The sequence below is a fragment of the Fonsecaea erecta genome (genome assembly GCF_001651985.1).
Source record: "Fonsecaea erecta strain CBS 125763 chromosome Unknown Scaff4, whole genome shotgun sequence".
Taxonomy (NCBI): domain Eukaryota; kingdom Fungi; phylum Ascomycota; class Eurotiomycetes; order Chaetothyriales; family Herpotrichiellaceae; genus Fonsecaea; species Fonsecaea erecta.
The window spans coordinates 3,276,349-3,300,904 of NW_017387247.1; the positions used below are offsets into that span (position 1 = coordinate 3,276,349).

The following is a 24,556-nucleotide window of genomic DNA, read 5'->3' on the forward strand; positions in this document are numbered from 1 at the left end:
CTCTGGCGCGAATTTACCACATGACTGTTACTGCCGGACCCCCACAATGCATCATCGCTGCCTGTATCTTTCTGTTCTATCTGCTCTATCTGCTCTATCTTTTCTCTCCCAACGACGGTCAGCCTCATCCACCTCACCATCGCCCGCCATCATGTCAGACTTCAATTGTTCCTGTTGTGGGAAGCCTTATCAAAGCCGGAGGACTCTGTACAGACACTACAGAGATGACCACCCCGAGCACACTGGTGGTCAATCATCTAACCCCAGTTGGGCGGTGGTGAACTCTGGAGGGTCTGTACAGAGTCCTCGTCCTTGTGCCTCGCACCAGGGCAATGGTGTCGTTGCTTCGCCGGCTGCCGCTGCCGCCGTCGCCTTTCCCTCGGTGCCCTCGACACCCTCCCCTCCTCTCATTCCTCGTCGTTCTGTCCCTCGCGGAGGAAACCTGATGGTTAACCATCCCTCACAACAGCTCCGGTCTTCTCGTTCTACGAGGAACCAAGAAAACAACCCAACGCCACGAAATCGAGCTGGCCTCCCCGATTTCGACGTGACCGAAGGCCTCCCAGTGCAACGCTGGGAGTATACCAGAGTCAAAGTCAACCAGGACGCATCCGCCGATCATACGGATGGGAACAATCAGTCGACCGAGAACCAGGATAGCAGCCACTCCTGGCCTGAGCTACCTCTGCCGTCTTTCTGGCCGCAACTTCCACCAGCCAATCAGGTATGCCTCAATTTGGCTTTCGCTATGTTGGCCTTCACTAATTTAATTACTCTGCCACAGGAACTGGTTCGACGTGCTCGCATGGGCAATGTCAATCCCAAATTGTCAGTTTGGGACCCAAAGACCGAAAGCTACATTCCAGGCATCGAACTGGAGAGGCGCGAGGCAGCGAGAAAAGCTCAAGTGAACAAAACCAAACTCAATCCAACTGCTAATGTCGACGCAATGAATGTTGACGATGATGAGGACAAGAACGACGAAGAAAATGACGATCTTATGGACGTCGAAGGCCTAGCTCCGGATTCAAAACGTCGCAAAGCAAACTCGGGCTCAAACGAACGAGTGTTTGAAGTCAAGAAATGGGTTCAGGTGCCCGTTGCTCTGGCTGAGAGAATGCCGGAGCCAAAATATCTTGCAGACCGCCGACCCGGAATGGAAAGTCTCTACAAAGGAGCATACAAAGCCACGAACGGATTCGGCACTTTGGGAGACGCCGTTGCTGCGGCAATGAGTAATGGAGCTGCAGGATATGACCTTGGTGATGGTGGCGGACTTGGAAATGCTGCTGGCATCCTTGCCCCAGGATCTGGATCTCGCGGGCTCAACACACAAGCAGACGGCACATCTACGCCTGCCCGAAAGAACTTGCCTCCGAGACGCAAGAAGAAGAAGCTTGGTGGGCCTGGGAGGAAGCCTAAGAATCCAAATCCCGGTCAACCTGCTGCTACTTCTGCTATCGCTCCTGCTGCATTGGAAAGTGCCGCCACTGAAGACACCGCCGCTGCAAGCACTGTCGAAGGGGATGTGACGATGAGAAACACCCCTGAAACTGCTGTCGAGGGTGCAGACAACGCAGACGCAACGCCCGCTATCCAAGGCGAGTCAGTTATGCATGATGCAGACGCAGAAGGCTCTGGATCTGAAAGTGAAGGAGAAGGCAGTGAAGAGGGAGAGATTGCAGCTACCGTTGATCATCCTCCGACTGAAAACACCACTGTCGTCGATCCACCTCTTACTGAACACGCCACTATCACGGATCCTGCACCTCCTGAAAGCATCACTACCATCGACCCCACTCTCACTGAAGACACCGTAGCCACGCAAATTACTCCCAAGCCAGTGGAAGAAGAAGTTGTGCCTGAAGAAGATGGTGCTCCTGAAGAACACAAGAAGGAAGACACTGAAGAGAAAGACGTCAAAACTTCTAGCCCGGTCGCCAGCCCTGAAAGACCCAAAGCTGAGGCGGATGTGAGTCCCGACGCCGACGCCGCCGCTGATGCCGTCGCCGTTACAGCTACTGACGCTGTCTTTACCCCTGTCATCGACCAGGAAGCCAAGAAAGAAGGACGTGGCGAAGATGAGATTGATGTGCTCAGTGCGCTTGAGAATGCAGTGGACAAGGAAGTCAGCGAGGATGTCTAAAACTGCAACGGTCCCTCGGCACGAGAACAACCATACGTCGGAACACAAAATGATACCCCAGGGCGAGAACAGGAACGCTCAGACTTACGTTGGTGTTAGTCAACAGAAAGAGAATAAGGCTTGTTGGAATATCATGGTGGTGCTTTTACGATTGACAATAAGATTGGCGCAGGTACGAATGATGTTTTCTAAAGCGAGAAGGGCGTCTCAGACATGGTCCTCTCCCAAAACTCGAACAGAGTCGCTACTCAAACATGGTGGTTGCTCTAAGAGAAACACACAGCAACACACGAGAACAGGAGAGCCTGTACATGATCTCGCAACAAAGTTTTCGCTAGGATAGCCTGAACATGATACTGCCATTCCGAGAGACACCAGAGTGTAGCTAGCTCTCTTTCAATGAAGATTGGATTTTTATGGATACACTGATGGGTTCAGCTGCCCTGCCATTTCCGAACTCCCATTTCTGCTCAGCATTTCCGACTTTCACTATGTGCCTGTGATCTGTTCGCTCGCATTCATTGTTCGTCTACCACGTACGAGTCCTCTCCGCACCCACTGGCCAGTTCATATTAAAGTAGTTGGTTTACTCAAATGGGTTGGTCCGGGTTCCCCAGTATGTGAGGAACATGCTTAGGCCAACAGTCTCGAACACGCGGGTCAAAACGCCGACGGCGACGGTGTCCAAAGGCCGGTTCTCCACAACGAGTTGGGAGACGAGCTACGGGGGAATATGTTAGCATTTGTGGTTCCCAACCTCGTGTAGCGTAGCGTGGACATACCGAAGGGCTGTAAGTAGCCATGAAGATCAGACCACCCAGATACGCAGCTCCTTTGTATGACAGAGTACCAGTAGCATTGATGAGAGCAGCGACACCGTAGGTCTGAACGGCAGATCCAACGATGGACGAGCCCCAGCTGGCTGCGGCGGTCGCAGTCTCCTTCGACTTGAAGAATTCTTCCTTGCTGTCGGCAGCCTTGGCACGGTGGTAGGTATCACCGAATAGAGGGGCCAGCACGGCCGCAGAGGCGGCTTGGTTGAAGACAATGCCCAGGGCAATTGCGGAGGGTTTGACAGGTGGAAGGTCTGCGGGAGAGCGAGCAGGTTAGCAGCGTACTATTTAACTCATTAGGGGGAGAGGCAAGCTCTGCTGTCCAGCCAGAGGTGGTGACGTAGAAAGCACTCAATGCAGGACGGAGGGACGGAGGACATACAGTGCAGGGTTGCCATTGTGATGAATGTGTGTTTGTCTAAAGAGACTGGGGATGTGTGGTCTGAGTGTTGTTGTAATGGTAAGAAAGATTAGAGTCGATGGATGCACTGATGGAGGCTTGATGGAAGAAAGAAGATGGATGGGATGAAGTTGAGCTTGGGTCAAGCTTATATTGAAGAGCCTGTGACGTGCACGCAGGGAAGGACCAAGTGACTTTGGAGACTTGCAACAGTGGCGCCAGAGCGACCGGGAAACCGAAGCTTCAGCTGCGCAGTATGGCGCAAACAATGACGACACGTCGAATAAAGAAGCGGTAATAACGGGTGGAGACACCAATATTACACACGGACTTGGACCTACTTAGCCCCCAGTCCGCCGGTCCCCGCTTGTAATGACAGTCGGAGTCGCTTGATTGCTCGATGATGTCAGTGCCGAGGATCAATAAGGGGCACCTGACGTTAACTTTGGAGACCTGGGATTCTTTCACCTTCCAATCATCGAATCGGCCATCGGTGCTTCGCATCCAAGGTCTTTCATGTGCTGGAGCAACTCAGTTCAGGCTGTTGAATGCTGCAAGCGGACGAAGGCCTTCTTACACTGCAAAAAGAAATGCTCCTAGGGCAGGAGCAACAGCTGCCGCTAAGCATGTTACCCCGGATTATCTGTCCGCTAAGTTACCATCCAATCATTTCGGGTGCCCGGTATCAGGGCTATCAGCAGCCTTGCAAAAAGTTTCGTGCTTCTAGATCGCTCCTTCGCGACAGCCACTATTCCGCTGAGACACCAGAGCATGCGCTGAGCGCGACCCTAGTCACTTAATTCCCTTGTCGACGACATTCAATCCGATAGCGGGCGCATGATGAAAACTTCTGGAACGCGATAGAGTACCCTCAATTCGTAACATAACAACCCACCAAACAATGCCTGCCTCCCGGTCTCCTTCTCCGGAGAACAATGTCTTCGCCATCTCAACCACTCTCGTGCCTGAGCGCGATATTAAAAAGCCCGCCACAACCAATCTTACCTTCGACAATCTCCTCCCCTCTGATAGGGCCCTCGTCCTGCACGAGGATCTGCAAGAAGGATGTGGCGGCCAACTCTGGCCCGCCGGCATGGTCCTAGCAGGATACATGCTCAAATACCACCGGACCGACTCACTGCGAGGGAAGTCCGTAGTGGAAATTGGCGCTGGCGGTGGATTGGTGGGACTGGCCGTTGCGATCGGCTGTGAACTCGACCACGAGCAAAAGATCTACATTACGGATCAAATACCTATGCTTGCACTGATGAAGAAGAACATTGCGCTCAACAAGCTGGAAGAGAAGGTCGTTGCAGAGGTCTATGATTGGGGCACGTCACCTCCACCCGCCATTCTGTCCCCTGGTGCACATCACCCTGATATCGTCCTTGCAGCCGACTGCGTTTACTTTGAACCCGCTTTCCCCCTACTACTCCAGACACTGAGCGACCTGATCGGTCCCGAAACCACCTGCTATTTCTGCTTTAAAAAGAGACGGAAAGCGGACATGCGATTCATTCGTGACATGAACAGAAATTTCCACGTTGAATACGTCGAGTACAATGGGAAGGAAGCAGATCAGAAAGAAGGCATATTTCTATATGCTGTAAAACGAAAGAGGAAAGAATAAAATCTACGACCAAAAGTTACACCATCTATCTGCCTCGGTCGATACAATTACAATTCTCATTATCACTGTGGTATCTCAATTTGGTGATATCCTTACAAAGTCAACATGAAGCCTCACGTGGCAGTATATTTGCTTCAGCCTCATTCCGCGTGGGACCTGCGGCGAAAAACGGGCTCAAATTTGTCAACCTTTCTCTGCTTCTCCAGACAGACAGGACGGATTCAGACCAGATCCTACTCAGTAAGCGTGGCTTGGATGACGGTGTCTGCCGCCTCTGCTGCCCTTGACCATTGGGATCACTAATAATATCGATGGGTGCCCCTCCCATCGGTCCCATGCATTCGTCTCGTCCCTGCTGCCTTTTGCCCAGGCCTCCGCGTGAGGGTTCCTTTCAACTTCAGCATTGCGCCGGAGATTTTGTCGCCGACACTGGTCTTGCGACGAGGAGTGGTAGTGGCTGTCGCGGGCGTGCGACGCGTGCCGACCCGACGCCGTCGTGTGGTGGGTGCAGCGGTGGTGGCTCTGGTTCGCCTTCCGCCCATCAGCCGCTGCCTGAGGGTAGGCTTGGTGCGGACTGCATGAGCACCGCGGCCATCTGCTCCTGGCGGGTGGTGAGTGGTGGTGGTGGTTGTGGTAACAGTTGTTCCACCTGGGTGGCGCTTGGTCTTTCTTCCTAGAACCATTTTGATGCTTTGTTTTGTTTTTGTTTGGTACTGATTATGCTCGAGAGTCTCGAATGTAGCATATCTGGGCAGGTGGAGTGGAAGTGGAACAGGAATCAATAGAGCCAACATGAAGGTTTATCAACACCTCGTGGAATGGATGATTTACCTGCTTCTTTCCTCAAAGAACCACCGACGTCATCTTGTGAGGGCCACGACACCAACGACTCCGCACGGGCCAGGGATGTTAGTTCTTTAGCAGTCCGTAAGAGATCAAGAGGGATAGCAGAAAACAAGTTTGGCAATCAGAATGGAAGGTGTCGTCGTAGATCGTCGTTAACAACCAATCGCATACACTCTGGGCAGCCACAGGATCTGCACGACTAAGGACCCGATGACGCAGGGCAAGACCGCTTGTAGACCGTTGCATCTCGATCAATGTCATCTCCAAGGATGTTGCCAGCAGGCTGGATGATAGCAATTGGGTGCCACACCATCGTGCCCCCTCTCATGCAAGCGAGTACATCAGGGACAGTGGCTCTGTGGCTGTGCTGCCGTTTTTGGGATCCCCAGGATGTCATTTCCGGCGAGCCTTGTATTGAGAGTCGTGAGCCTAAAGACGAGTGTACAGCTCCTCTTTATTCGAGACGTTGGCGATGATGTAGGCAGTTAATATTGCAATGATGTGCAATCGAGTGTTGAAGGTTTAAAAATTACGGTCAGGTCAGAGAATCAAACCAGGCGCTCAACGGGCACCAACAGGAAGAAAGGGAGCACAGGCCAAAATATAGATCGAATGATCTTCTCATGAGTAGGGCAAGACTCGAGGACACTCTCCAAAGAGACAATTGGAGAAAGTCGCACCATCCATCACAGCTGCGCCTTCAACTCAACTCACATTCAATTTACAAGCAAATTGGGGGGGCCTTTCGTTACACACAGACGCCGCAGCATGCAGCCGACCAACAACAAATCTCATCCTCCATCTTTGAGGCCCATCTTCCGTCGCTCTCGTGGTGCAACTCCTCGCTATCGCCAGCCAGTCCTACCGCCAACTGCGAACAAATCTCGCAATGTCCATCATTCGGACGGGCGTGATTCCCATCGCATCTCCAAGACCAGAGAAAGTGACAGAAAGCTGGATGCAAGCTCAAGTCTGGCAGACAAGTTTACAGGTAATAGGCCTCCCTGTTCCATCGGTCTGTGCTCATCCAGTCCAGAAAGTCTCGATCACTACCGGGAGAGCGTGGAGATTGAAAGCAAAACTCAGCTAGACGAAATCGAGAGAAAACTGATCGAGGGTCTCGAAGGAGTCACCGTCGACATTGAAACGCACTTCCACGAATTGGCGGAGACCGAAGAGCCTTTGCAAAGACCGTTTGCTGCAGAAGCATTCACCCCGGTCCCATCCAGAACAGATACCGACTATCGATCGACGGATGAAGTCCTGCTCAAAGATCGTGTCTTGGAGTTTCGTGCGTTGCGCACAGAGAAAGAGGAGATGTTGTGCAAATTATGGAATGAATGGGAAGACATTCAATTCGACCTGATAAGACTTGCTGTTGAAACACTGGGTAAGCAGTCGATCTTCGTCACTCAGCTCCAAGGGGGCGCCATGAAGCCCGGCCAGCAAGAAAGACTCGAGGAGACCCTCGACCCTGCTCAAAGCCTTCATGATGAAATACATCAGCGCCATGCAGAACTAGAGCAAAATGTGGCGGGCTTCGAAGAGACCATGGACCAGATCGCGAACAGAACCAAGAAAGCGGCCACCGACATGCAGGAAGTATGCGCTCTTCCTCCTCCCACAATCGCCCCCAGGCTAATGGCCAATTACAGCAATATAACGTGCAAAAGACCAAGCTATTCAAGGGCCTCATGCAGTCCTTTGAGCAGCTCGCGGCATTGTGAAAAGCATTCGACCACACCGACAAGGAAGGCCACACGTGGACGGTCCTTGATCCCGTGCTGACACTCAGATGCGCGTCGGTTGGTATCAAGTGAGGTCATGCATTGCAAATTTGCAACAGCTGACCTCTTTATCCTGGAGAATGAGTGAACCCGTGTCTCCGACAACGACAACACGGCCCGCGTTTTCGCCCTCGCCTCCTGGATGTCTTCGATATCCGCGAATACCCGCGCCAAACTCGCGGATCGCGGAATTGAAGTTGGAATTTTTCAGCGGAGCCTTGTTTTCTCGCAGCTGGAGAATCTTCCCACCAATCTCAACGTGGAAGAAGAGCTTCATTGTGTTGCTCCCTGTGGCCACCTCTCGGGTTAAACACACTGATAGAAAATCTCTCGTCTGAAAATCTTTCGATTCTGCTCCAGCGGCCATGTGATGCAACGTATCCACAACCTGCGGTCGTCCTTCGCGTTCGATATCGGACCGGCCTGATAAGACCTTGCCCTTGTACTTGCAAAGGCGTATGCTTTAGCGCGGAACGTGGTAAGTCGCGATCGTCAAGAGACCTGGATTGGGCAGACGAACGAAGCGGACCGCTGGATGTGCCATCCTTTGAGCTCAAGCCTTGTTCCACACCAAACCTTGCAGAAATCCACTTCAAGCACGGAGGTCTGTTGAATTGCATTTTTCATGTCAACTGTGTCCGTCTCTGCCGAATGCGAAACATACCTATATATGAGTCACGGGTTTGTTTTGTCCACGTCTTTTTGGCTCTTCCCCCCTTCCCATCCTTCCTTCTCGCACGTTGCTCGTGATTCTGTTCTGGTTGGGCTTGACACGTGCTTTGTACTCTGAATCAATAAGTCTTCGTTACGTACCGAGTCGCTCATCATGGCGCCCGCCGCTGTTTCGCCCGTCTCCCCACCCTCACCTACCCTCGATAATACTTCCAAGTTGACCAAGGCTGGCACGGCCGCAATCCTCGAGAAAGCTGCCTCCGATGGACTTCAGATTGCCGAACTGGATGCCTCAAAACTGACTATCACCCGCAACTTGAACCCCAAGAACGTGCCCATTGCCAACTCGGCAGAAGTTTGGGCTCAGAACTGCACGACAGACCACATGCTTACCGCTCGGTGGACCGAGAAAGCTGGATGGGAAGCACCCGAGATCCGACCTTATGGACCACTGTCTATCATGCCCACGGCGTCTGTCTTGCATTATGCCACCGAGTGCTTTGAAGGAATGAAAGCGTACAGAGGCGTTGACGGCAAGGTCCGCCTTTTCAGGGCCGACCGCAATGCTAAGCGATTCTTGCAGTCGGCAGCTCGAATTGCACTGCCCAGCTTCTCGCCCGAGGAGTTTGTCAAGCTTTTGAAGAAATTCGTCGGTGTCGAGGCGGCCAAATGGATTGCTGAGCCCGAGTCTTTCATTTACATTCGACCTACGATGATAGCAACGGCCCCTGCTCTGGGCGTGCAGAAGCCGAAGGAGGCACTGATGTATATTATCATGGTCATGTTTCCCTCTTTGGATGACCCGAGCTGCAAGCCTCCTTCTATCCCTGCCCCTCTCAGTGCCCAGCCCGAGTCAAAACCTGCTGCCCCCTCAAAGGGCATGCGCCTCCTTGCTTCCCGACATGACATGATCCGAGCCTGGCCAGGCGGCTTTGGAAACGCGAAGGTTGGGGCAAACTATGGCCCCTCGCTCGTCGCACAGGGAGAAGCGCGGGCCCGGGGTTACGATCAGATCCTGTGGTTATTTGGGAACGAATGCTTCGTCACCGAAGCCGGGGGTTCTAATTTCTTCGTGCTGTGGGAGAACAAGCAAACCGGACGGAGAGAGCTGGTCACCGCGCCCTTGGGCGATGGTGTTATCCTCGAAGGCGTTACGCGCGCCTCCGTGTTGGATCTCGTCCGATCCGGCGCGGTCGGCGGCGGCGACGTGGATGTCATCGAGAGGAAATTCACCATGCAAGAACTCCTCGACGCCCAAAGGGAGGGCAGACTCATCGAGGCGTTTGGAGCCGGGACGGCTTTCTTCATTGCCCCCGTGCAGGATATCCACTTCCGAGGCACCGATCTGGTCCTGCCGCTGGGGCAAGAGGCACGGGACGGTGGAAATGCCAATGATGGAGCCGCCTTTGCCCTGGGTGTCAAGAAAGCCCTGAAGGACATCATGTACGGCCGCCTTGAGCACGAGTGGGGTGTGGTGGTGGAGGAGGAGGAGGAGAAGGAAGCTGTTTTTGATGAATGAGCCCCCTTGACACTCACTCACTTTCCAAGCTTACCTCTTTCGTTGTTGTTGGTGGTTGTGTTCTTGTTTGAAGATGTCCACCGACATGGACTGAAATTTAAAAGGCCGGAGGGAGATTTGGACTCCGTGGTGATGAATTTATGATGGGGATCTTCGGGGTATATATATATTTTATTTTGTACATATTGTCGCCCGATGCGTCTGAAGGACGGAACATATATCTGCGCACGCGAACTTGTCTTCAATCTTTTCTGAACACGATAACACGTTCCATGCTGGAGCATCGAGCTCTCTCGAGAGGTTTGATTTGGTACACCCAGGTGTAGCTGTAGCGGCCCCTCACGACAGGGGCCATCAAAACATGTGTGTCCTCTATGCCTTGGCCGCCTTCTTTCACGAACTCTCGCCCTTCGCTTCCTTCGACCTCGCTCCGGTGCTTTGCTCCGTCTCTGCCCGCGCCTCTTGTGCTTTGTGGCCTTCCACGTCTCCGCCGCTCTTGTCCCCTCCGGCTGGCGTCGGTTCGACATCCTCGTCGCCGTCCTCCGTGATGATGACTTTCTTCTGCGACAGTAATTCCGCCAAACTGCCGTCCTTGTGCATGTTGATCAGGATGTCGCAGCCGCCGATGAACTCCTTGTCGACGTATAGCTGGGGAATCGTGGGCCAGTCCGAGTATTCTTTGATTCCTGTAGACACCCAAATTTAACCCAGGTTAGCTTCGAGCGCGAGGTTGCGTCGCTAAACAAGCTCAACAGGTCCCTTGTTGCCGGTCGCAGCATGGGCTCAAAACAGTGCGGGAGCGGTGTGAACATGGAGAGACGTACCACTCCTCAATTCGTCATCCTCCAGGACATTGAAAGCCGTGAATTTTCGCGGATCCACGCCTTGCAAGCCCAGTATCTGAATCGACGTTCGGGAGAATCCGCACTGCGGTGTTTCGGGGGTACCTTTCATGAAAAGCACGACTGGTGCGGAGGCCACGGCTCTATCGATGGCGGCGCGGACTTCTTGAGAGAGGAGCCGCGTCTGTACGAGAGAGGATGATATGCGAGGGAGAAGAGATGCTGGAGTGGCGCGGGGAGAGAGACTGGCGAGGGCGGCGCGAAAGGCCTGTCCATAATTAGTCTCATTGGTCTTGTTCGCTGGAATACAGGGATGAGAGAACCTACCGGTGCTCTTAATGATCTTTGCAGCATCTTGGGAACTCGGTTGGATAGTCTGAAGAAAAGAAAGGTGAATCACCGTGGCTGCTGCTGTTGGAGAAAATTGTCGATGACGGCTCGGATGATGTCAACCGAATGTTGACAAATTGAGGTCGGTCTTGTGGTGTCTGCGCTTTCTCCTGCAGATCTACAATCTACACGGTATTCCCTCTCCTTCAGATCGCCTGACAAATCCACGAACGAATCTGAATACTGCACTATAAGGACAAGGGAATGTAAGGTCTTGGAGAAGACCCGGCTCCTTCTTCCTCTTCTCCCCAGACATCTCAAAAAAGAAGAAGAGAGCATACAATACACCATGACCACAAATCCCACAAGCAGCGGCGAGCGCTTCTCCGCCGCAGCCCATGAAAATGACGGTAAACACCACATTCTCCTGTCTGCAAGCGGCTCTGTAGCAGCAATAAAGATTCCCCTAATAGCCCAGTCCCTCGGTTCCCGCCCGGACGTATCCATCCGCATCGTTCTGACAGAAGCCGCCGAGCAGTTTCTGCAAGGCCAGTCGGCCGAACAACCCCCGCTACGCTCCCTCCTGGACTATCCCGGCGTGGACGGCGTGTACCATGAAGAGGATGAGTGGTCGAAACCCTGGGTGCGGGGCGATAAGATCTTACACATTGAACTGAGGCGGTGGGCACACGTCCTGATTGTGGCACCGCTCTCGGCCAACACCATGGCGAAGATTGTCAACGGGATCAGTGACGGTCTGCTCCTGAATGTCATTCGGGCGTGGGACACCACGGGCGTGATCGATATGCGCAAGAAGAGGATCTTTGTGGCGCCGGCCATGAATACCGCCATGTGGCACCACCCGATTACCAAGAAGCATATCCAGGTGCTCCAGGAGGATTGGGGCGCTGACAGGGACGGCTGGTTCACGATCCTACGGCCTACAGAGAAGGAGTTGGCTTGTGGCGACACGGGCGACGGGGCTATGATGGACTGGAGGCAGATCGTGAGTTACGTTGACGAGCACTTGGGACTCGGCACCCAGGACTTTTATGAAGCCAACGGTCAGTGACGACCGGAATACTATTTAAGCGCCGCCAGTGGTCTGAGTCGTGGATGGAGACTCCTCCTGGGTTTTCCGATGAAGATAGTCTCCGAGCAAGCCGAGAGATATGACTCCGCCGGTGAACCAGGCGCCGTTCTTAAACCACCACCAGCAATCTTTGACATCGTCCAGCTTCACCCGTCGGACCATGGTTGCCAAAGCCAGCGCACCACCACCACAGCTTCCGATAAAAAACACCGGACCTGCCCCAGCAAAATACCCGGCGGTCGCCAGGAGGCCAATCTGAGCGGCAGAGAAGACAGACAGAGCGGTCTTTGAATTGTGTTGGTGTGCTTGGGCGATCGACTTGATGCCCGCTTTGGCATCGTCCTTGATGTCCATGTAGGCGTATATCATGTCATAATTGAGGGTCCACGCGACACAGCTGGAGTACAACGCCGCGGCGGCCGCAAGTGCACCAGGGTTGGAGATTAGGTCGATGCCCAGCGCTGGAAAGCCCATGATGGCGCCCCATGAAAAAGTCAAGCCAAGAACAAACTGAGGGTAATGGGTAACTCGCTTCGCCAAAGGATATACAGTGACCAAAAGGAGGCTCGGGACTCCATAGTAGAGACAAGGTAGGGGAAATTGTAAGAGCAGAGTCAATCCAGTCAGAAGCTGGGCGCCTAGATATACAATTGCATTTTCAACAGAAACGGCTTTCCGCGCAATCGGTCGTAATCGTGTCCGTTCGACGTATGGATCCAAATTGCGGTCCCAAAGATCATTTATTGTACAGCCGGCACCTCGCATGATCAGAGCACCGGTGAAGAATAGAGCTGTCGTCGACATCACCTCCAGTGGTGAAGCTGTAGGCACAGCCATCGGTGCCGCCAGAAGCGTCGAAAACATGCAGGGGAAGAAGAGGTAGTATGTGCCCGCGGGCTTGTCGAGGCGAATGAGTTCGGCATAAGGGATCCATGACGAGGGTAGTTTTGATACAATGCCAGTGGTGGGAGGTTTATAGACCGTGGGGAGATCCTGAGTCAATGGGGCGGGCGAGGCCGGGGTAGCTAGATATCTCCCTTGGATACTTGAGAAGCGAATCAGTGCTGATATATGTTTTGGTATCCCGAGCGGCGTTCCATGATGGAGAATCCTGTGCTGTCGCCGTCGAATCCCAGGCACCAATGAAGGCGTTCGCGTACAGAATCGAAAGACCTGGCAAGTGATCTTTGCATGCATTGGCCTTGACGTCCGAAACATATCTAGGGAGCTCCCATGGTAGTTTTGGGGCAAAAGAGACAGTGCAAAAAGCTGCACGGCAAGGCTGAGAAGAATCGAGGTTGGGATGGATGTCTATCCGTTTCGGGCATAGTGTAGCCTTTCTCCGCAATATTGATCTCCTTTCAGTTTCGCGTCGCAGATTTCCAAGGTGAAGAAAGAGCCGAGTCACTTTTAGGTCCCTGCGCCCTGTCATTCATGCACAGTCACCTCCTCTCATCAACCCCCGGTCACCTTCTCCCTACACTGAGGAGGTGGACCGTGGACTGACCGATCGCTTCGTTCTTTCCCTCCACGGTGCCCCGCCTCCTCGTTTAGCATGCGCTTCATTCCCAACTCACCTTTGCCAAAAACAAGGGTTGTACAACTGAGCGAGGCTGTTGGTCCTGTCCTCGAAGCCAGGCCATCATGCCGTCCACACGACCGTGTGCGGCCTTTGAGCCCATCTCGCCGGATTTCGATCTGAAAGCGCTCGTCGAGTCACAGCCTAATTTCGAGTGGGTGGTGCGCATCCACTGCGACATGATAGATCACCAGGGCCTCGAAAACTTCGAGAAGCTGGTCTTGATTCACGTCATTCTGGGCGGCAAACCTCTTGTCATCGAGGGCTACGAAGAGCGACTTGACAAATGGACGTTCGCGCTACAGTGGCTCCGCGACAACTGCGGCTCAAAAGGTATGGTCCTACATCGCACTCGCACAATGTATCAAGTTCTTACGGATTCTCTCAGTTGAAAATGCGAGAGACCTCACCAAGAAGACCAACGTTCCGCTCTCGATCGGCCACTACTTGAACAACATGGCATTATTGACAAATCAGTGGACCCCACGCAACTACAAGGACCCCGAGCGTCAGCGGATGTATCTCAAGGATATTGACTGCCCGCAGTTGTGGCAAGATAAATTGTCTGAAATCCTCCCTCCCGGTGTGTTTTATCTCAACGACTCAACGGGTGACGTGGGTGGGTTCGGCGAGGTGGATGAAAATGACCCTGTCCGGCCAGGAGTGAGGAAAGGAAGAGGGATCGCCAGAGCTGGAGACTTGATGAGCAGTCTTCCAAAAGAAATGCGGGCGGAAAATCTCATGTGCTATATCGGTCATGAGGGCACGTATACCCCCGCCCATCGAGAAATGTGCGCGAGTCTCGGCCAGAACATTATGGTCGAAGCCTCGACGGGCCTCGCCGAGGACGGCAAACTCACGAAGCCGGGCTCCTCGATCTGGTTCATGACCGAGTCCAAAGAACGGGCCGTGGTCGCCGAGTACTGGCTCTCTCGCCTGGGCCATGACATCGAGATCGAGAAGCATTTCGCTCAGGTCAACGCGTGGAAGAATGCACCATTCAAGACGTACGTCGTCGAACAGAAGCCCGGCGACTTTATCCTCATTCCTCCCCTGGCTCCGCATCAGGTGTGGAACCGTGGAACCAGGACGATGAAGGTCGCGTGGAACAGAACCACCGTTGAAACTCTTGAGATGGCAATGCACGAAGCTCTGCCCCGAGCGCGAATGGTGTGCCGTGATGAACAGTACAAGAACAAGGCAATCATCTATTATACCATGCAGAAATATTCGAAGCTCCTTCGGCTGGCAGAGAAATTCAGGCAGAAATCCATGGATCTTAAGCACCGTATGCCCAGTGACTCGAAAGCCCGGCAACTAGAAAAAGACTTCCGCAGGTTGCAGTTTCTGTTCACCGAAATATTGGTGTCAGAAAGTTTCCTCCCCGGCCATGTCGAGAAGACAATTGAGTACATCCCCTACGACAGCAACATTACCTGTTCTTATTGCCGCTGCAATATCTTCAACCGGTTTCTCACTTGTCCCAGCTGCGTCGAGACGTTGGCGAACGGTGAAGAAGATACATACGACATCTGCATGGAATGTTACGCAATGGGCAGAAGCTGTGCATGCATCTCAAAATTGAGGTGGGTTGAGCAGTGGCCCTGGGCAGAACTTACGCAGAAGCACGAACAATGGAGACAACAGCTCCTGCAATATGAAGGCAGAGTAACAGAGAAATCACCAATGCCACTTAAAATTGAACTGGAACGGCTCGGGGACAAAAGGACACTGGCGCAGATCTGCCAGCTTGAGTTGGAGAGGAGACCGTTTCGGGACATTCGGCGTCCGCCCTCTCCTGTAACAGGCGACAACCGGGAAGAGGTGGATGAGGTGGACGCGAACGGGAACGTGAAGAAAAAGAAAAAGATCAAGCGAACTGAAAAGTTTCTGAAGAGCCATGCTCGATGCCATGTCGACTTCCACTGGGAACCCAAGTGGAAGCAAGCCACATGCACGAAATGTAGCAAAAATTATTGCTATGGCACGCTGTTCCGACGATTCGATATCATGCCACAGGATATCCTTGCTAATCCAAACTGGGTGTGTCCTAGCTGTCACAATATATGTGGCTGCCGGCGGTGCAAGATCAGGCCCGGATACAAGCCGTATACACCGTCCGGCACGATTCTCGGCCATAATACGAAGGCCGTCGCGGATCCCCGCTCAGTGGAAAGCCTGGTTGACTTCAGTTATTCCAATATTGCCTGGATCCAGAAGGCAGACGATGATCATGGGGTTCAGTCCCGGCGTCTTGAACAGCGTCGAAAAGAGGCAGAAGTCGCCAAAGCCACGAGGCCGGAGCTTGGGGAACATTATGTGGGCGGCTACCAGGAGATGGATGACAGAGTGGAAGAAGGTGTCCTTCTGTTGGCGCAACAAGAAGGCATTCCAATCGACCCTGCGCTGGTAACTGCTGGTCCACCTGAGTCCTCCATAGAGGATGAGGATGACTTCGACGAAAACCCAGAAGGAGTTAAAGTGGCTGCAGAAGCGGTTCCCCTTCCCGATCTGACATCCCAATACGTTCTCCCCGAGGGCGGCGTCATCAGAGATGTTGAGCATGCTTATGATCCCACTGAGGCTATCACATACGACTATCCGGATCTAGAAGATGGTCTTCATATTCCTGGCCCCGTCGAAGTGGAGCAAGCGGCTGTGCGTGCAGGGTACGCACCTGCTGGCGTGGAAGACGGAGAGATTGAAATGGTCGAGCGTAAACGCAAGCGTGTGAGGATGGATGATGGTGACCGTCCTTACCTTTCCAAGAAAGCCAAAGTCGACAAGAAAAAGGAGCGAAAGTCACTCATAGTGAAGTTGTCGCTTCCGACAGAGAGACTTCGAGAAATCGAAAAGATGGCAAATGTGGTGCAGCAAGCCTTGAAGGGGGTGGAAATTCCCGCACCGGTCATCAGCTCGGATCTGCAAGCTCTCAACATCGCCCAAGGAAATCCCCAAGCCGTGCAAAAGAAGGTTCGGCGAGGCGTTGAACATGAGGTGGTCGAACAGGACGATGACTTCACGCCCGGTCGATATCGTGACCGCAGGAAACGTGCCGCAGATGGAGCTGACCTTCCACCCCCCGACGCTGAAATTACCAGGCGCCAGACACGCACGCAACACCGTCATTATGAAGAACCCTCGGAGGACGAGTTCAATGAGGTTGTTTCTGACCATTCTTCCGAGCGCCGCAGATCCACGGACAAGCCAACAGCGAAAGTGGTGAGGGTGGACGAAGTCGACCCGGATTTCAATTCTTCCGCATCCTCGAACGATGAATCCGTAGGGAACCAGAGCTCTGCCTCGAGCCCACCCGCTGACGTTGGACTGAGCACCCCCAAACCAGCGCCACGAATGGCCACGAAAGCGCCCAAACTGACCGTGATGCAGAATGTCCATGATATCGTTGCGACAAGCTCTCCGGCCGAGCAGAGTGACAGGTTAAGGACAGTTTCAGCATCCTCATCAGCTTTTCCTCCAAAGAAACCCATCCTAGCCAAATCGACCTCAGCTCCCTCCCCCTTAAGTCAGGCAAGGGCTGCGGCGGAAGCACAGGCGAATCGGCTGGCAAAAATGGCTGCGGCTGGGCTGATGGAGAACGAAAGCGAAGACCTGGATGACGGTTGGTCTCCGGAGTCGTTCCTGGATGAACATTCCTCTAGTGACAAGGCCGCCAGTCCAGCCCAGGTAGAGGTCACCCGAGCCGGAGAAGAAGAGGAGAAGGGAGATGACGACGACGACGACGACGAAGAAGAAGCCGCTTCACCTCCCAAGTCAGCCACGAACAATAAGAAATTCCCGAAAGTGTCCCCGCCAGCCCCTGTGCCAATCCCTTCACCGACCGTAACCATACCGAAACGGCCCATACTATCGACCGTGAAAGCCTTTGCTTCGGATTGGCCGGACAGTGATGATTCAGACGAATTCAAACAACCTCAAAGGCAGGTCGCCACCTGGGCTGCCATTAATAGTGGAACTGTCAGCAAGGGTCGATTGGCACCTCCCAAGCCTTCCATTGCTGCTCGGGGCCCAAAGAGAAGGGGAAGGCCACCCAAACGTCCTTAGGGGATTAGTATCGTATAACGGGCAGAGGAACAGGGTCATGTTTGGGAGGAGCCTCTCGGGAAAAAGCCCCTGGAGTCTGTCATGGATGGTACTGAGCGTTGGCTGTATTCTCGTGCAGGGTGGTTATGAATGTTAATAAGAGTATGCTGGAGCCGGACGAATTGATGCAGGGGGTGGACATCGAGCTCGGAGTGCAACTGTACATGTGAGCGAATTGGGCGCTGATGGATCGGTATTGATGGGAGGAGCGGGCTGTACAACAAGGACAAGACCCAAAACGAGTGCAAATATTCATGATCATGCTGAGAATTAATACTAATAACTCGTATGTGTATCTCGTACCAGGGCGCAAATCCGGAGCTTTCGGGTTGCCCACTCCGAGAGTGACGAAATTGACATCGACGGGGCAAGGCACCTTATTCTTCTCATCACACTCGACGCCCTCGTTTTGTTATTCCACAAATCATTCTGATCCGCTGCCAGTCCTGTGGGATCCTGAGTGTCCACGACAATGGAGAGCATGCGCGTATTCCAGCGCAATGCTGCTCTCCGACAGCTCTTCTCTCGGGCGCGTCCGCCTGCCACACACCGCACCATGTATCGGACTCGAGCTCCCCTGCAGCAATCGTTCCGCACCAGACCCTCCCCATACCCGTCCCGAACCTCTTTCAAACGATCCATACATACCCAGCGACCTGCGAGTACATCCTCCTCTTTCTCTTCAACAATTCTCCAAGCATTCCGGACGCAGGGACGCCTCACACGGCGGCGATTTCATGCCACAGGTCGTCGCTACAACTCCTCCAATACCAGCAGCTCCCCGCCGCCGGCGGACCAGAAACCCTCCATCAAAGAGCGCCTGAAGAAGATGTCCCGCGAGTACGGCTGGACAGCCGTGGGCGTGTACCTGGCGCTCTCGGCGGCCGACTTCCCGTTCTGCTTCCTCGCGGTGCGCATGGTGGGTACCGAGACGATCGGGCACTACGAGCACGTCGTCGTCGAGACCTTCAAGTCGATCGTCAAGTGGCCGATCCAGGGCTCCGCCAAGGCCCAGATGGTGACCGACGGGGCCATCGATGAGGCCAGTGAGGAGGCCGGCCTGAGGGAGTTCGATCACCAGGCCACGCAGGCAGGCGGGAGGGTGTTGGAAGAGCAGACGAATGATCACGGGTACAAAGCTGCGCAGAAGGCGAATCAGGGCGACAATGCCAGTATGTGGTTTCCCCCTTTCCTTCTCTCTCATTATGTCCCCCCGCCCCAGACCCCCCCGGGGCTCTCAGGTACACGGGGAGACATGCCTCATCGTCAAGCTACAGGAAAGTCTAGGATGGGGAAAAACAGCTAACACTATCGGTGCCACTAGGTATATGGACTCAACTGGCCCTCGCATATGCCGTGCACAAATCCTTCATCTTCATTCGAGTCCCCCTCACCGCGGCGATCCTCCCCAAAGTCGTCAGGACGTTAAGATCATGGGGTTGGAATATTGGAAAAATGCCACAGCGGCAGGCGGTCGGCGCGAGCACGGGCACAGGCATAAACACCAAGGGGTCGAAAGTCAAACCGCGCGATTGAAGGGAACGAGAGTGGGAAAGAAGAAGAAAAAAGCATATCTTTGGTGTTTCTTTTGGAGATTCAGCCCTCATCTCATTTTTGTTCGGGAACCCGACAGAGAGGGAATTTGTCTCATCCTCTCCGTCGTCATCGTCATCGTCACTGGCCAGGTATAAGTTTAATGTACAAAATCCCTCACTTTTCTTCTTCAAAATTCTACCTCGACTTGGGCCTTTTCTTGGTTTATTCTTTTCCTTTTCAAAACTAGTCAAACCTCTGGCCCGCCAAGGGATCTCTCGTGCCCTCCTTTTCAAGCAACTGCACCACGGTTCCGTCCTCCATCTGTAGACTCCACTCCAAGGTCTCGAAGAACCCGCCGCGGCCTCGTCGCAGACTGACGAACTTCGTCTTAGCCTTGCCCCGGGTTCCCTTCACCCAGAAGCTGATGTCGATGACGCCCTGCAGGGGCGACAGCTCGCCGCTGATCCAGGGCACCTGGCTGGCAAAGTAGATCTCGTCGCCGAGCAGCTCGCGGGCGTGCTCGTTGGTACGCAGTGCGTACAGGATCGAATTGACTGTCGAGGACGACGACTTCTCGTAGTTGAAGATGGCCAGCGACGCCACCGTCACCAGCACGATGAACACCGGGAGTGTCTTGAGCCAGACTGAGATCGGTCGAGGCAGCTCAGGCAGGGCCCGGTCTGGGCGGCGGGAGAGCAGAGGCCCCGACCCTTCACGCGGTGGAGGGACGAGCGGTCGCACGATTCGGTCGGCGGCGACGTGTGGAGTGGAGGTCGACGGGGAGGATGACGATGCTGCGCGGGATATTATGCTGCCCAGTCTGGCGGCGGGAGCGTAGATCAGGAAGGAATCGTGCAGGTGGTGTGCTCGCCGTATCGAATGTCGGACGACGGAGAGCGGGCGAGTCTGGAGCTGCGAGAAGCTGCAGGGCGTGCGGAGGAGCTTTCCACTTGCACCCATGGTGGCCGCCCGTCCCTTTGAGACGAATCTAAAGGATTGGTGTGTATGTTATTTCATGCAGGACTTGTTCAAAGGAATTGCACGGACTGGAGGTTGAATTGAACATGTACATACAATACAGATGGACGCAAGTTGCATGGAAATTTCCCCTCCGGAAATGGGAGCTACACGCCGCCGCTTTTGGAGGGTCGGTGTCCAGAACGCCGACACTAGTCTCTTCTTGTCCGCATGGAGTAGCCTCATAAGACCCATATGTTATCAGCCTCTCCAGATTCCAAGGCTGGTTGCTCTCCAGTCATTTGGCTATGGTGGTTCTCATGGTTCTCTCCAACCAAGGGGCATAGCCCACACTGCCACGCCTTGATTGTATCAAAAGCCGCCCGAGCGCCAGCCATACCTCAGATGGGCCGGCGGCTGAAACAGCCTTGCCCTCGCACATGAGACGAGGTCGGGATGGACAGGCTGAGGCCGCGATATGAGTGAGCGTCAGAGGAGGATGGAGATACAGGTGCAGGAATATAATCATGTTGTAGTGCGTTGGGATATGGTTTGCAGGTGGTATCCAAGCAGCCACTTACACCAGCTACACATCTCCCAGCCAGACAGCTTCATCACGACCTTACACCTTACCACGCCTCTTACACACAGCCTCACAGCGGCCAGGGTGGGGGCGGCCATTCTAGTTTAACTTCTCCTTATTTTTGTACCTTTGGCCGGAACACCCATGTCCTCCAACCTGCAAAAGAGACTCGACCTTGGGGTCGGAACGAGCTGTGCGTTTACGCATGACGGTGGCCCTTGGCAAACGGGTGGTACTCGACTGATGATGCATCGTCCCCGAGCGCCTCGAACCTCGCTTCTTGAGAACTCGTCGCACGAACGCTGGAAATGCTGGCGGTTCGCAGCAAGAGACAAACTGATCATGAAACCCCGACCAGGACGTGGTCAGCCCGTGAGCAACTCTTTCTCAATCTTTCAAGCCTTAATTAGTCAACTGAGTGTATACAAGGAAGGGGTGCCATGCTATAAAACGACAAAGAGTCTACAATTCTGGGAACGTAACTTTGACGAACAACAAATCTCACCGACAGGAGATCGCCTTTGGGCTGGAAATAGGACCTTCGAAACTTCGAGCACTGTCAGTAAGACTATTTGATTGATGTTGTCATTCATGATGCTGACCAGCACAGCCCCAAAAACGCCGAGTCTCTCAATTCAGTCGTCTGAACTCTTGAGGGTAATCGACACCATCTTAGGTCTTCCGTTACCTGTTTTTCTTTGCCGAGTGGCCGGCATAAGCATGAATACCGCTGCAGACCACTCGACATACGGAGCCGGCAATGCCACCGCAAATACCAGCGAACGCTTGGATCCGAAAACATTTAGAAGACCGGATCTTGATACAATTTCTCATAGCGCCGAGGCCCTGGCCGCAAGTGCCCAAGTTGCAGCTGAGAGCATGGAAAGAATTGCTGATTCAGTAGACCGGGTGGTCAGGAATGTCCATGGCATCCATGTCATTGGAAATTTGCTCGTCGATCATATCAACTACTACGGATGTTGGATGCAGAAGGTCGCAGCCATCCAAATTGATCAGGGATACCAAGTAATCCAGGCACTGGCCAACATCGGAGAGCATCTTGGAGATGCCAACAGTATCACCGTGTCCGGAAGCGGAGGCCCCGACGGCTTTGCGAAACACGTCTACGACTTCATCAAAGAGAAAATCGGTGTGATCCAGGAGGCGGAAAGGGACAATCATCGTTTCTTTGTCTACCATCCTGACACAAACTGGTATCCAGCATTTTATCGACTGATCACGGAGACACCTCTTCCGCCTACGTTTTGTGCCAAGTCAGATAACTTGGACAAGTGCTGTCTGTACATGCAAGAAGTTAGGGCGCAATTAAAAAGAGAGTCGGAGCGTGAGCAGGACATTATTTTCCACCTACTCATCCCCTCATGGTACTCCATCTCCTTCAAGCAGCCCTTACATTTTCCCGATTGCCTTCAGCCATTCAAAGTGGAGGGGCAGAAGCACAAGCTCAAGGAGTATGTTGAGTTCAACCTTCCAGCAGCGCCTGCTGGTCTTTTGGACGGCGTTGCGAACGTTCTCGACCCCAAAGGCTCGAACATGATAGCAGCAGGGGTTTCGACCGCCACGACACTGCCGGTGGTGGGCTGGGGTATTAACGGTGCCTGTCTTGCTGCCGCTCTTGGCCTAGGTGCTCTCACAGGATTGGGACCGGTGGCTGCTGTTCCGATCTGGTTTGGCACCGCAATGCCGGCTATGAGTGCGGCAGCACCAGCTATTCAAGAAACTCTGTACAAGGCTCTCTGTGAAGAAGAACCAAGAGTGTTGGGATCCACTCAACCCCTAAAACATGGAAGACGTTGAGAGGCAGTTCAGGAAAACTGGGGGACACCTTGGGAGAATGATGTAAAGCATCCGCCTCATTCCAATCTGATCTGTATGATCTTGTCAGCGTCTTGTTGCGCAACATTCGCGGTTGGCGGCGTACTTCTGGGGTGACTTGTGTCGATCTCCGTAGCAGCTACATTCATGGTTGATGTTACCAAAGAGACCTACAAGCAACAGGCAAATTGACTGTATCATGAGGCAGGGGATTTCCTCCTCACGCTGTGATCGATTGGATACTGCGAGACTGTGTACAGATATGGACAAGGCTGCGCTTGCTGCTTCAGGAATGTTTGCCGATCAGCCAGCCTTGCTCCACCGGTGCTTGTGAAATTTGGATTGGAGCTCCAAGCAACCCCGTATTCAAGTGTCTTTCATATATCACTGCTACATGACCATGAGTTGATCAACGAGGGAACAACCTTAGTTAGGCCCTGTCTTCTCTCGAGCCGCGCGAAATGCTTCAACCGCGAATACCTCTCCGGTCGCTGTGCAGAAAATGTCAACTTCCGTCACCCATCTTGCGCAGGTCCTACGCACAGGTACAGGTCATCGATCCTGTGCACCCGACTGGCTCAGTCACAGACACCTCCATCACAGATCTCCCTCTCGCTCAAGCTGATGACCGAACCTCACTCTCCAAGTTCGAAGTTCGACTGCGCCGCTACACCCCCCGAACACCGGGTATTCGACATTTGGTCCGTCCATTGAACGAGCACTTATGGAAAGGCCGCCCGCACTTTCCCTTAACTTTTCCCAAAAAGGGTCACGGCAAAGGTGGCCGGAATCACACAGGCCATGTGGTGGTTCGGCACCGGGGAGGTGGACATAAGAGAAGGATACGAATTGTTGACTTCGCAAGGCGCACGGGTGGAAGGCATCTTGTTGAGCGAATCGAGCACGACCCAGGTCGGACTGCCCATATCGCCCTTGTCAAGAACCTGCAGACCGAGGAAAGGAGTTACATCCTCGCGGCAGAAGGCTTGCGAGCCGGAGACACGGTTGAGAGTTATCGCTCAGGCCTTCCACAGTCACTGATTGACGAGATGGGTGGCCATATCGACCAGGGTGTCCTCGCGTCCAAAACGGCGCACAGGGGCAATTGTCTGCAATTAGGCATGATCCCTGTCGGCACTCCGATATTCAACATCACGCCGACGAAAAGCGACATTGGGAAGATCTGTCGGAGTGCAGGAACACATGGAATTATCATCGGCAAAGGCGAAGACACCGTGCAAAAAGAGATGATGAAGTTGATCGGTGACAATGGGGACATGGATCTGTCCACCTTGAGCACGGATCAACTCAGGAAGTTCGAGAAGGCGGCCAACTATGTTACTGTGCGCCTGTCCAGTGGTGAGGTTCGACTCATCGACAAAGATGCTGTCGCAACCATTGGCGTTGCAAGCAATGTCAACTTCAAATACACCTCTTTGGGCAAGGCAGGTCGATCGCGATGGCTCAATATTCGACCGACTGTGCGAGGTGTGGCCATGAACGCAGCAGACCATCCACACGGTGGTGGTCGAGGCAAATCCAAGGGGAATCGCATCCCTGTGAGCCCCTGGGGAATTCCGGTAAGTTTGCGTCTTCCACAGTGTATCCTCCACATTACTGACCGGCTCTCAGGCGAAATCTGGCTACAAGACGCGAGACAAGCACAAAATCAATCCCCTCGTTGTTACCCAGCGTCCACGGAACCAGGGACGACGGAGAAGAGGTTATGCATAGGTTGGGACATGTATCAATATTCCTGGCATGGACGGTGCTGTGAATGTCTCTTGTCTGGGACACTGGCTGGGCTTGGTTGGCGGTCTAGCGGATGTGTATTTAAGGAAGAGGACCTTTTCACAGATTTCC

General features: G+C 53.6%; 13 protein-coding genes across 13 annotated transcripts; 9 read left to right on the plus strand and 4 right to left on the minus strand.

The window, feature by feature from the left end:
* Positions 1–151: 151 nt before the first annotated feature.
* AYL99_05943 (hypothetical protein) lies at positions 152–2,146 on the plus strand (the record flags this gene model as incomplete). The annotated part of the gene is made up of 2 exons (XM_018837455.1): positions 152–724; positions 785–2,146. The coding sequence occupies 2 exons, from the start codon at positions 152–154 to the stop codon at positions 2,144–2,146; spliced, it is 1,935 nt and encodes a 644-aa protein (XP_018694308.1).
* Positions 2,147–2,732: 586 nt separating this feature from the next.
* On the minus strand, positions 2,733–3,377 carry AYL99_05944 (hypothetical protein; the record flags this gene model as incomplete). Its single annotated transcript, XM_018837456.1, has 3 exons — positions 2,733–2,867; positions 2,929–3,233; positions 3,362–3,377. The coding sequence occupies 3 exons, from the start codon at positions 3,375–3,377 to the stop codon at positions 2,733–2,735; spliced, it is 456 nt and encodes a 151-aa protein (XP_018694309.1).
* Positions 3,378–4,280: 903 nt separating this feature from the next.
* On the plus strand, positions 4,281–5,009 carry AYL99_05945 (hypothetical protein; the record flags this gene model as incomplete). Its single annotated transcript, XM_018837457.1, has 1 exon — positions 4,281–5,009. One exon carries the CDS (start codon positions 4,281–4,283, stop codon positions 5,007–5,009), a length of 729 nt encoding a protein of 242 aa, XP_018694310.1.
* Positions 5,010–6,623: 1,614 nt separating this feature from the next.
* Positions 6,624–7,582, plus strand: AYL99_05946 (hypothetical protein; the record flags this gene model as incomplete). The annotated part of the gene is made up of 3 exons (XM_018837458.1): positions 6,624–6,846; positions 6,892–7,457; positions 7,511–7,582. 3 exons carry the CDS (start codon positions 6,624–6,626, stop codon positions 7,580–7,582), a joined length of 861 nt encoding a protein of 286 aa, XP_018694311.1.
* Positions 7,583–8,468: 886 nt separating this feature from the next.
* AYL99_05947 (hypothetical protein) lies at positions 8,469–9,833 on the plus strand (the record flags this gene model as incomplete). The annotated part of the gene is made up of 1 exon (XM_018837459.1): positions 8,469–9,833. The coding sequence occupies one exon, from the start codon at positions 8,469–8,471 to the stop codon at positions 9,831–9,833; it is 1,365 nt and encodes a 454-aa protein (XP_018694312.1).
* Positions 9,834–10,226: 393 nt separating this feature from the next.
* On the minus strand, positions 10,227–11,029 carry AYL99_05948 (Grx4 family monothiol glutaredoxin; the record flags this gene model as incomplete). Its single annotated transcript, XM_018837460.1, has 3 exons — positions 10,227–10,519; positions 10,658–10,943; positions 11,003–11,029. The coding sequence occupies 3 exons, from the start codon at positions 11,027–11,029 to the stop codon at positions 10,227–10,229; spliced, it is 606 nt and encodes a 201-aa protein (XP_018694313.1).
* Positions 11,030–11,354: 325 nt separating this feature from the next.
* AYL99_05949 (hypothetical protein) lies at positions 11,355–12,015 on the plus strand (the record flags this gene model as incomplete). Its single annotated transcript, XM_018837461.1, has 2 exons — positions 11,355–11,959; positions 12,009–12,015. The coding sequence occupies 2 exons, from the start codon at positions 11,355–11,357 to the stop codon at positions 12,013–12,015; spliced, it is 612 nt and encodes a 203-aa protein (XP_018694314.1).
* Positions 12,016–12,092: 77 nt separating this feature from the next.
* On the minus strand, positions 12,093–12,935 carry AYL99_05950 (4-hydroxybenzoate polyprenyl transferase; the record flags this gene model as incomplete). The annotated part of the gene is made up of 1 exon (XM_018837462.1): positions 12,093–12,935. The coding sequence occupies one exon, from the start codon at positions 12,933–12,935 to the stop codon at positions 12,093–12,095; it is 843 nt and encodes a 280-aa protein (XP_018694315.1).
* Positions 12,936–13,742: 807 nt separating this feature from the next.
* AYL99_05951 (hypothetical protein) lies at positions 13,743–17,742 on the plus strand (the record flags this gene model as incomplete). Its single annotated transcript, XM_018837463.1, has 2 exons — positions 13,743–14,010; positions 14,066–17,742. The coding sequence occupies 2 exons, from the start codon at positions 13,743–13,745 to the stop codon at positions 17,740–17,742; spliced, it is 3,945 nt and encodes a 1,314-aa protein (XP_018694316.1).
* Positions 17,743–18,253: 511 nt separating this feature from the next.
* On the plus strand, positions 18,254–19,317 carry AYL99_05952 (hypothetical protein; the record flags this gene model as incomplete). The annotated part of the gene is made up of 2 exons (XM_018837464.1): positions 18,254–18,953; positions 19,106–19,317. 2 exons carry the CDS (start codon positions 18,254–18,256, stop codon positions 19,315–19,317), a joined length of 912 nt encoding a protein of 303 aa, XP_018694317.1.
* A 243-nt stretch (positions 19,318–19,560) lies between these two features.
* AYL99_05953 (hypothetical protein) lies at positions 19,561–20,277 on the minus strand (the record flags this gene model as incomplete). The annotated part of the gene is made up of 1 exon (XM_018837465.1): positions 19,561–20,277. The coding sequence occupies one exon, from the start codon at positions 20,275–20,277 to the stop codon at positions 19,561–19,563; it is 717 nt and encodes a 238-aa protein (XP_018694318.1).
* A 1,300-nt stretch (positions 20,278–21,577) lies between these two features.
* AYL99_05954 (hypothetical protein) lies at positions 21,578–22,675 on the plus strand (the record flags this gene model as incomplete). The annotated part of the gene is made up of 1 exon (XM_018837466.1): positions 21,578–22,675. The coding sequence occupies one exon, from the start codon at positions 21,578–21,580 to the stop codon at positions 22,673–22,675; it is 1,098 nt and encodes a 365-aa protein (XP_018694319.1).
* A 479-nt stretch (positions 22,676–23,154) lies between these two features.
* Positions 23,155–24,427, plus strand: AYL99_05955 (hypothetical protein; the record flags this gene model as incomplete). Its single annotated transcript, XM_018837467.1, has 2 exons — positions 23,155–24,273; positions 24,326–24,427. 2 exons carry the CDS (start codon positions 23,155–23,157, stop codon positions 24,425–24,427), a joined length of 1,221 nt encoding a protein of 406 aa, XP_018694320.1.
* Positions 24,428–24,556: the final 129 nt, after the last annotated feature.